At 32.8% G+C, this 11178-nt stretch overlaps 1 protein-coding gene across 5 annotated transcripts; it reads right to left on the reverse strand.

The window, feature by feature from the left end:
* Positions 1-472: 472 nt before the first annotated feature.
* LOC111399168 (calumenin-like) lies at positions 473-6857 on the reverse strand. 5 transcript variants are annotated; one of them, XM_023026432.1, is made up of 7 exons: positions 6065-6854; positions 5213-5315; positions 5029-5094; positions 2929-3102; positions 2733-2829; positions 957-1094; positions 473-704 (listed from the first exon to the last, which is right to left on the reverse strand). In XM_023026432.1, exons 1-6 carry the CDS (start codon positions 6741-6743, stop codon positions 972-974), a joined length of 1242 nt encoding a protein of 413 aa, XP_022882200.1. In that variant the 5' UTR covers positions 6744-6854; the 3' UTR covers positions 473-704; positions 957-971. The 5 variants fall into 5 exon arrangements, with proteins under 5 accessions (XP_022882200.1, XP_022882199.1, XP_022882198.1 ...); XM_023026431.1 differs by having other exon boundaries at positions 473-878; positions 953-1094; XM_023026430.1 differs by having other exon boundaries at positions 953-1094; positions 6065-6853.
* Between the last annotated feature and the right edge of the window lie 4321 nt (positions 6858-11178).

Below are 11178 nucleotides of genomic sequence, written 5' to 3' on the forward strand. Positions count from 1 at the left end.
AGTTACTTTACTGGAGAGCATGTCATCTAAATATACCTTCAGTAATACTAGTGGCCAAGTTCCTTGAAACTTGTTAGTTGAGCCCACGTCTATAAAAGGTTTTTATGACAACTGATTGATAGGTCATCGTAAAAGGACACCCAACCTAATGTCCAACTTCGAAGGAATTGTTTATGCCGAAGGCATGGGCTTGCTAACAGAACTATCAAAGTTCCACATCGACAACCTCAACATCATCCTCCATAGCCTTAACCACAAGGGTTACGTAATACATCTAGAGCCTGAGGTTCTGGTAAGCGATTTGCTGATGCCAATATTTTTAGTCAACTCATGAAGGGTATAATTTTCGAAATATGATGAGATAAGGGTATATTATCCTTTCGGTGTACCAAAGACACCCTAAGTGAATAATCTTTTTGAACTCTTCAAGTAAGCTTAAATACCACTAGTTTCCATTTTCAAGAATCAGTAATTGAACACCAAAAGGAGAAAAAAATGATTAAATCTAATGGCAGCAGACACTAATTTGCTTCATGCTTTACAATAAAACTGTCTGCAGCATATAATATATAGTGATAACAAGTCACAAAACTGACACGAAAAATCGATTACAAAAATGGGTTGGGAAAAGAATTTGAATTATATGTTATGTTTCTAAAACTGTCCTAAAGCATTCACTAGTTGAACGGCCAACAGCCCGTAATCTGCAATAGAAAGCAAAAGTAAAAAATAATTGAGATTTTCAAGTATCAATCAAACATCTAAAAAGTAAACACGATAACTGGGGGCACATCATGTGAGAATCTTGCCACGATGGGGACTATTTGTACATAATATGAGCGCTGAGGAAAAAGAATGTGTGATGAAATGTTATAATCCTGCAGCAAATTCCTTCATGTTATGAAGAGAAAACAGACATGAATATTTTTACATTTGTCAATCATAATCTTACCTGCCTGCCTGTTGTGGATCTAACGGAATTCGTCATGGTGTCCATAATAATCTTCATCATCGTCAAATACAGCACTATAGAAAACATATGGACTCTCGATCATCTCTTTCAAGCTCAAACGACCATCTTTATTTGAATCAGCCTGCAAAATTATCGGTTTTTATATTTTCAGAACAGTCATCACTGTTCATCGCTAGGCAGGAATTCACTCAGTCTGTTTCTGAGGCCATCACTTTCAACATACAAATATTAGGACATCAATGGGTTAACCAGTTCTATCTAATTGACATAGACAGGTCAGTACCAACGAGTTTGAGAAAATTGTCAGTTCATCGGTGGATGAGGAAGATGGAGCGAGAAAGGACTGAAAACACAACTGAAAATCACTTGTGGAATTACGGAAAATGGAAGCTGATATTGAACTTTAACTTACAGAACTAATAACAAAATACCTTGATATCAGAGTAACAATATTAGTAGCACACAAACGTATCACTTTATCTCCATTATCCGCACGTACAATTATCAAGGTACTTAAACATTTAGATTTCTCTTCTCATTTCAAACTATTAAATTAGGAAGAAGATTTATAAGTTTGAAAAACCTCTATTTGGTCAGGAAAAGTGCACATGAGTCGAAAGACATTTTCGAGTCCTGAGAATGATTTCTAAGATTGTCTTTCATGGAATTCTGAAACTTTTCGAGTTATTATGTTTCAACAGTCATAAATTGAATCTTTTTAAGATGGACCCCAAATCTTAATATGGTATCAAAGCCCAGTAAGCTCCAACGAGTTACTCGATCTGATTAAGTCTCAAAAATGAGCACACGGATTTCAAGATTATTCTACTCAAAAAGAGCCATTATCTTGCGGGAGCATATTAAGGGAATAAATCTTACATCGGTTAAATATCGAAATATTAACCAACTTAAATAGATATTGGGTCACTCTTCTTAATAAGGTTGACCTTATTAAGATGAACCCCAAATCTTAACATGGTAAGGATTACCCTTTTGTTTGGACTTAGAAAAATGTAATTACAACAGAACATTCACTCTACAACCTGGAAAGGAACCTAATGTTTTCTACACCACATAAGTGGAAATTAACTGGCAGCGTGGAGGCACGTGCACATGGGGAAGGACGCAATTTGTATAATCCACTTCTCTTCCCATTCAAGAGATTAATTTTGTTTCAGTAAGTAGTGGATTCATTGCCACTATACTCTTCCACATTAGCAGAAGGTCCAACTACCTCAAACCAAACCTTACAACCTTAGACCAAACTTTACATATATAAGTAGGGAAAATACGTTCTTTAAAAATTATAGGAGACATCAAGAAGTTGAGAACTTTATCTTGAATCCTCCACTTCAAGTGTAGGAGCCACCAATTATTTCAACATCGATAGCTGCAACTGAGAAATGTATCAAAAACCTCAATGCATTGCATTGCATTACATTCAGGTAACACAAGCACCCATCTTGAAAATAGAACTGCTAATGTACACACAAAAGTCTTGACCACAAGTTTATCCCAAAAGATATTTGCCACCATGAGACCACTCAAATAGTTGTACACAGAGACTCCAGGATGTTCAACTTAGTAGAAATATAATGCCAACGTCCGAAAGTCAAATTAAGCAAAGCAGTTAGCCTAGATAAACCACGTGGTTCATCTAAGAAGAAATATGCCCATATAAAACATCTCCTCGTATCAATCTTGTCAAATCAAAAAGACTACAATACTCGAACTAGTCAGATGGAAATGCAAAAAATACCTGTTGCATGATGTACTCTGTCTGTTGTTTTGCATAATACCGCCCCGATGGATGAAGTTTTCCAATAATGGGTAATAATTCTTCATGGGACAAATATCTACAGCATGATAAGAAATTGAGGTTATATAAAACTGATATATTCTTTAACCATCATCTAGCATTAAATCTGTTTGAACTGAGATCTCTAGTTGATTACCCGTCACCATCTTTGTCAAGCTGCGCAAACAATATCTTAGCTGGGGCCTCCAACGTATCACCAGACTCATGTGAAGAATTATGCCCTTCTTCATCATAATTTCTCACCAGCCCAAAGAGCCCGTGGAAAAACTCTTTGAAATTGACCTTACCATCTCTGTCACTATCCCTTTCCCTGAAACAAAAAATTATAACACAGAAAAAATTAAGGGAAATTGTGGTAGCAAGATAAAAAAGAAAATAATGTTTCCCAAAGACAAAGAATGATAACAGCACTAGCAAATGATAATAGGAGACTCCTGTAGGCTATCGATGAGTAATGTATTGGACATAAAATGGTTCATAATATTGAGAGATGATCATACTCATGTTTCTTGGGTTTACATAGTAAAATAGGAATCCAAAGCCAATTTTTTAAAAAATATTTCCATTTCAAGATTCAACACAATTCATGCAAGGATTCGCATCCTTCACAAGAATTCTCCACTATCTCTCTTTCCTTCTCTTTTCATTTTTTTTAAAATTTTATTATTATTATTATTATTATTATTATTATTATTATTATTATTATTATTATTATTATTATTATTATTTATTTATTTATTTATTTATTTATTTTTTTCATGGGATAGGTTTTCAGCTTTCTTGTGTTGATTAATGCACATGTGTTGATACCTCTCAAATGTGAAATCTTTCATGCAACCATGTATTTCTTGACTATTTACTTTGAGTATAGTGTTGCAAATAGTAGCCATTATTCATGAAGAATTATACATATAAATAACTTGAAACTAGACAAAATGCATAATATCCATTTAATTAATATATGAAGCTTGGTGAAAAAATTGAAATAGTGACTATAACTTTTACCTCACACCAAAAATTGGCTTAATACCAGTACATTATATAAATATATACTCCATCCAATTGTTATTGCATCAATCTGTCCCTTTGCATGTCTTTAAAAAGGTATTCCATTTCAAAAATTAATTTATCTTTCAACAAAAATTTTCCATAATCCCCTCACTTCACCAAATGATCACATACATGGATTAAACATGATATAGTGGTACAAGTGAAAAAATTACATTATGCACTTGGCCCTATGAGAAAACAATCACATCGTGATAGTGAAATATAACAAGAGTATCTAACACCCTCCAAAAATGTACTTGAAACTGTCATTCATGACTTCACCAAATTTAGCCCCATAGTTCCAAACTTCTATTTCCCTCATACAGGCAACCATCTAATAATGACATATTGCATTAAAAAATATAACAGATTACATACAGGATCAAAGTATATAAATTGTGGGGCTTCCAAAAATATGATAGAATATTGGGAAAAGAAACAAATTTAGAAATATAACAGACTACATACAGGATCAAAGTATATTAATTGGGAGGCTTCCAAAAATATGGTAGAATATTGGGAAAAGGAACAAATTTAGAAATAGTAAATTGGTGGACAGAATAACATAAATTCCTTGAAATTTATTTAACTACAATATATTAAATTAGAAAATTTCTCGGAGCAAATATATCGTGCGGTACCCATGAGTATCACATACCAAAGAAGGGCAATTTTATAGGATGGTTCAATCATGATGACCAGGGACATATACAGCCCAGTCCCCAGCCCATTTGATTTTTTAGTGCATTTTTTTTTTTTTTTTTTTTTTTTTTTTTTTTTTAAATACTCCCCCCCCCCCCCCCCCTTTTTTTTTTTTTTGTTTTTTTTTTTTTTTTTTTTTTTTTTTGTGACATATTACCCCGGCTTGTAGTCCATTCCCGAATCTGTCCCTGATGATGACAACATTGTCAAAGTTCAAAGGAAAACTTCCAATATTTCATCTATGAGATCCTAAATTTAAAATAACCAAGATTTCTTCATCGGTAAACTTCTCTATTTTAGCTCCATATTAAGGCTATGAACAGGAAGAATAGCACATTAGATGAGCAAAAGCAACATAAGAAATTAGATAGTTACTATCTAGAAATGCCAGCCATCTTTCAGAGAATGGAAAGAAGAAATGCAACAGGAACTAAATGATTGCAATTGACATTCAAAAAAGAAGAGTTTAAGAGAATTCGTGCACCTTATCTCCTCCTTGCACAACCACTGAAGTAATTTGGGATTCTTTGTATCAGCCGGATAAAGAAAGCTATAATCACAAGGAAAATAATATATTGAGTAGTCTATGAAGAATCTTAAACATATGGAACCAGGAAAATTCTTAAATCCTTTGCAAGATTAAACTTCCCAGCTGAATAAAATCTTACTCATTGAACTCTGTTATATTCAAAAGACCATCTCCATCCACGTCAGATGCATTAAAATGCTCCTCTTTCCACCAGCCCATATCATATCCAAAAGAATTATTGTCTGGAGCAAGAGAATCAAGAATGATTTATAAGAAAGTATGGAACCTACTTATTTAAATTGAGGGGTACGGGTCAGTTCTCATTGTGAAGTCCTAATTGCAAGGAATTGCCATATGTTGCCAAAAGGATTTCAGCTCCAAGACAAGCAAGCGAATGTTGTTTGAAAGGGATAATTTATCGCATAAACTGAATCACATGGACGAATAAATGGGAAAACAAGTGTGCACCAGATAAGCTGCACAAGAAATAATTTGTAGGCATATAACTCGTAATCAACATGAACATTGTTAATACTGGTTGTTAAACAATTAAACGATTCAACTTTTGAGTTATCTGTCTGTATTATTCATGTCTGAAATACTTTTTGTTGTAATAAGAAAAGTAGGTTTTATCAGAAACATATTCAGTGAACGGTTTAAAATCATATTACAAACAAAGTTCGGCATTTTTCTCCTCTTAATTGGATTTGACAAACTAGGCTCAAGTCCTCCACTAAACTAGTTCTCACTTGCACTTACCATCAACGATTCTTGAGCTACCTAAACACTCAATGATCGAATTCACAATAACCATAGTATAGAGTATAAAGCCTCAAAAAACTATGCAAGAACTTTGAAACTCTACGAAACTTTCTTGGAATATTTTGAATTCATGACAAATGTACGAGATCGAAATAACTAAGAATCAATAGACAGATCGACAGAGGAAAAGAAAAGGATTCAACTTTAACAGAATTAAATTGAAATTGACCTGAGTTTTTAACCCAGCTGGGGGCCTCGTACTCAGCGTACGACACAAACCCATCTTTATTCTTATCATGAACCTCCATCTCCCTTTCAGTCCGATGCAAAACCTCCCGCTGGCTCTGCTGCAAGTTCCACTCAGTCAGTTCGTTCTCACTCAGGTACCCATCCACAGGGTCCACATCGATCTTGGGGAACAAAACCACCAACCTGTTGGTAACATTGAACCGTTCCTCATCATTCACGTAGTCCTCAGCGTTCATGAAGTCCTCCCGCTCGGGCTGGGACTCGTGTTTAGGAGCCTCAGGGTGAATCGTCTCGTATGGAATCAGCAACTCGGGGTGGTGGATCTGAAAGAACTGTTGCTCCCATTGCTTGTCCTCACGGCGGCGCTCGATGTCGGCTATAACCGGGTCAAAAGCGACAGGTTCGTGGTGGCGGTGGGGCTCCGCCTTTAAGTTGAAGTTGGAACGGATTCTAAGGCGGTGGTGGCGGTGAGGGTGGTTGGACTTGTTGGAGGAGCGGGAGACGATGATGAGGAGTAGTATTGCTACTGTAATGTAGACGATCACCGACACTCTGCCCATCTTCTCATCTATCCATACAGAAATCTCTATATAGAAATAATTTGACGCAAAGAGAGTATGTGCAGAGAGCAAAGCACGAAGTTTTATATATATACGCATGTAATTAGAGTCGTGTATATATAGTTACGTAAAGAGCCGGGAAGGCGAGGGAAAGTAGACGAGGGACTGGGTGTACGAGGTAGATCTACTGTAGATGGAGACTGGAGACTTACGTGTCACTCGTTATTTCAGAACCCTGTATCTCCTAAAACTCATTGTTAAGCATGACTCTATTTATCTTAAAATTCTCTCTCTAAACTCATTATTAATCATGAAGTGTACAAATTTTAATTTAACTTAAAGTCAACAAATAATTTTAATCGTACATTTTATAGGATTTACGATCTTTTAACTCTACATTTCATCTTTTTTTGTCAAAATCTACAAAAAGAAAAAAAAAATTGATTTTAATCCCCACAAAATAAGGGTATCAATTATTTTACACGTAAATCCAAAAAAATTTCATACTTTTTAATCACACATTCTAAAAAAAAATAATAATAATAATAATAGATCACTGTTCAATAAAAATTATGAACCTTTAATAATGCGATAAAATGTGTGTTTACAAAAATAATGATGCGTGCAAAGTCACTATTGACCTCAATTTTCAACCAATGACCATGCTTAACAATTTTCAGCTCCACTCATGTTCACGCGTAAGGCTGTTATGCACTTAGAGAATTTGTTAGAAATACGTGACCTTCTTTGATAGTAGAAGAGGAGATCATGAGCACTCCAAAATTGAAGTCAATCAACTTATATATTTAAGTGTGGAATGAATGAAAGACGTGAATAACAAGTATATACACGAGCACCTAATTTTAGAGAGGAAAAAATTAGAGATACGTTACAAGTTGAGAATGTAAAGTAGTATTACTTCCAAATGACACTATATATGAGCTGTTTATAGTAGAAACATGACCCCATCTTAACAGTCAACGCGTTATTTCCTAGGTGTCACTATGGCCACCCTATAGCATATTTTTGATGTTTGCAAAGTCGATTGACAAGTAGATTGGGAGGCTTCTACAGCGGAGTGATTACATAAATAAATCTCGTGAAAAAAAGTAAGTTAGAAAGATGCCTTTGTGGAATCCAATGTTCATTGCTCTGATAATGAGCTACAGTAGATGGTGGTACATCATCTTGGCCATGAAGGTTCAACCTCTTCATGGCACCTCAACAGAGATGATGTATCACTTTGACTTCCTCTTTTTGATGGCATCAATTGGGCCAAGTAAGCGAATGATGTGAATTGCGAGCTTGGGATGTCTTGTTAACTGGCTATCACGTAACCAATGACTAGAGCCTTGTAAGATGAGGGTAACAATTACTGTTTAATTTTTTCAATATTTAAATCTCGATATTAACCACCAAAAAATAAAATTAATTCATTTCATATTCAAAATTTGTTGGCATTCTGCAATACCAAAGTCTCGTCCATCACATTCACATACAAAATGTTTTTCTATCTTTTTTTCGATCATTAATGACATATCAAATATATTCTCCAGTTTTATTTATTTTAAAATTAAATATATTTTATTTTTTCTTTTTAAATTAACTATGGTGAATATAGTGTCTTAGTTAATAATATTACATATAATTATAAAAGTAGAAATAAAATTAACTACAATTATATTGAAGGAGGTCGATATAATCAACGTGTGCCGATAAAATAATAAAATAAAATACTTATTCTTATTTTTTATGAACACTCAAATTCTGAATAAGAAACATACATCAATTTTGAAACAAAAATTTATAAAAAATATTATTGGTTATTCGTGTTATTGATTTAACACATGTAAAACTTATTCTCTTGAAATCTATATCGGTAATACCAATCCAAGGTTGAATTTATAGTACTTCAATTCTCGATGAAGAGTACAATGTCGAAAGAAGTTGAAGTACATTGATAGATTAGTGAAATAGACTCCTTTTCAATCCAGTGTTGGTGTGACTAATTACATGTCAGATATGTATGGAAAATGTAAAGCAATTATTGAAGCTCGGTGTATATTCATCAAAATGAAAAGAAGGGATTGCTATAATTGCAACTTGTGAGCAAAATAAAGCTGAGGAAACTTTATTACTGTTTACTTGGATGCTTGGTTCAAGTATGGAAACATGCACTTTTTTTCTTTTTTACTTCAAAATATTGGGTTTTTGCAATTATAAAGTCGAATAAAGGAATATGATGAAAATACTATGCAAGATTCAAGGATGAATATTTTTTAATTCAAGGAGAATGATTTAGCCAAAGATTCAATAAGACCAGAGGCTTGTAACTATTTTATTTTTTGTGTTCTTTAATTATGTAATTCTTAAGATTTATAACGCAGCCACAATTTGGAGTTGGAATGGGGTTTTATTGAAATTATAAAAATATTGAAGTTCTTCTAGTTCATTAATTATTTTTTGGTTTTCAATTTTGGGTATTCTTCTGTGAATCAACAATTTTATTTCGTGGTATTCTTGTAAAGAACGCTTTTTAGACTTTTCATCATTCTTGTACGATTCTATTGCATTACCCGTTCAACCGATGAGTCATAATCAATTGATATTGTAGTTGAAAAATGATTTTATATGAAAATTTAATTATAAAAAACAAAATTCATAATACGATTCTTTTACTCATTCTTAAAAGAAATATTTTATACATTAGTCAATTTATATTCATTTGCAATGTATGAAATAAAAAAAATTTCTTTGTTCTCTTTTCTTCTTTGACCCTTTTTTTTCCCCCTAAACATCCATTTTATGTTAGTTTAAATTTAGATTCAATAAGACTTGAGGCTTGTAACTATTTTATTCTTTTTTTCTATTCCATATTTTGTTTTATTCTTTTTTTCTATTCCATATTTTGTTCTTTTTTCTTCAAATATAAAAGATTTAATTTTCAAATATATATTGAATTGTAACCATTTCTACAAAAAGGAAAAAACTGAACTTTCTTCAAGTTAAAAGGTTTTTTTTATCTGAATAAAATTAAGAAAAAGAAAAACAGAGTGTTTCAAATCTAATATAAACAGAAAAAATGTATTTTTATTTTTGCATTGTCGCGTTCTAATATGTATTCAATAATCTACTCTTTTACTTATTTTAAAAATAAGAAAATGATTTTTTTTTTTAATCAAAACACAAAATTTCAATATAAATTTATAACGAAATGCTGCAAACAACTGGGCGAAATAAAAAAAAAATGGTATACAATCAACTAGTCTGAATCAATTAGGAAAGTAATAGTAAAATAAGAGTTTTTATTTGTCTTTTCAAGGATAAATTTTCTTTCTTTTGTTGAACATATTCCCTTTTTTTTTTTTTTTTTTTCCTTTTTAGTAATGCTACTTGTACATAATCGGTACATTAACTGACTTCATTTCATTTTCTCCTCTTTTTATCTCTCCCATGTTAGCAATATGTTCATTAATCTACTTTTCAACATACATTTCATAATTTTCTATTAAAATATATTAAAATTCTGATTTTATCTAAACCAAAAAGATGCATACATACCAAGTCCATGTTTGGCGGAGATTAAAACAAGATTTTAGCAGATTTTGATAAACACGTGGTTAAAAAGTGGTGAATTCCATGATATATATGATTAAAATTAATTGTAAACTTTAATTTTAATTAAAATTAAAATTTTAATTTCTATCAAACATGGCATATATAATTTGCTGTAAAATGTCCATATGTTCATACATGAGGAGTGACAGACAATAACGCATGAATGATATTTATAGAACATTGAAATTGATGAGCCACTCGAATAAAATGGTCCCTTTTCATTTTTCTCGTCACATTAGTTGTCATCCTATCCTGATTGACTAGTTTTGCTCAATTCTTGGCACAGCCCCACCTCCCTCTCTCACACAGTCAGTGTGTGCAGTTGTTGCTATTCTTATGGGATTTGATTTTTAGGATAAGCCATCAACGTTATTCAAATATTCTCTGCACCTCATTTCAGTATCCAATTCTGGAAGACAACTCCTGACCGGGCAGGTCGATCCCCGTTTGTGCGCCCCGAAGCGGCGAAGTGGCAAACAATTTTGCCTAAACGGATTGAGTCGAGCTTTTGAGTATTTGGCCGAAGTCGATACGAACTTTAATCGATTTTCAATTCTCGATTTATTTAACCAATATCCAACAATTAAAACAAAATTTTAGCAGATTTTGATAAACACGTTGTTAAAAAGTGGTGAATTCCATGATATATATGATTAAAATTAATTGTAAACTTTAATTTTAATTAAAATTTAGATTTTAATTTCTATCAAATATGGCATATATATTTTATTGTAACATGTCCATATGTTCATACATGAGGAGTGACAGACAATAGCGCATGAATGATATTTATAGAACATAGAAATTGATGAGCCACTCGAATAAAATGGTCCCTTTTCATTTTTATCGTCACATTAGTTGTCATCCTATCCTGATTGATTAGTTTTGCTCAATTCTTGGTACAGCCCCACCTCCC

Source organism: Olea europaea, chromosome 8 (assembly GCF_002742605.1).
Source record: "Olea europaea var. sylvestris chromosome 8, O_europaea_v1, whole genome shotgun sequence".
Taxonomy (NCBI): domain Eukaryota; kingdom Viridiplantae; phylum Streptophyta; class Magnoliopsida; order Lamiales; family Oleaceae; genus Olea; species Olea europaea.

What these genes read in the sequence shown, in the direction of transcription:
- LOC111399168 (XM_023026432.1), bottom strand. Translation starts at nt 6,743, where the DNA reads ATGCGTATATATATAAAACTTCGTGCTTTGCTCTCTGCACATACTCTC. An exon ending in AATATAACAGAGTTCAATGA is followed by an intron (nt 5,095 to 5,212) that starts GTAAGATTTTAT and finishes TTGTGATTATAG; the next exon opens with CTTTCTTTATCCGGCTGATA. An exon ending in CTTGACAAAGATGGTGACGG is followed by an intron (nt 2,830 to 2,928) that starts GTAATCAACTAG and finishes ATCATGCTGTAG; the next exon opens with ATATTTGTCCCATGAAGAAT.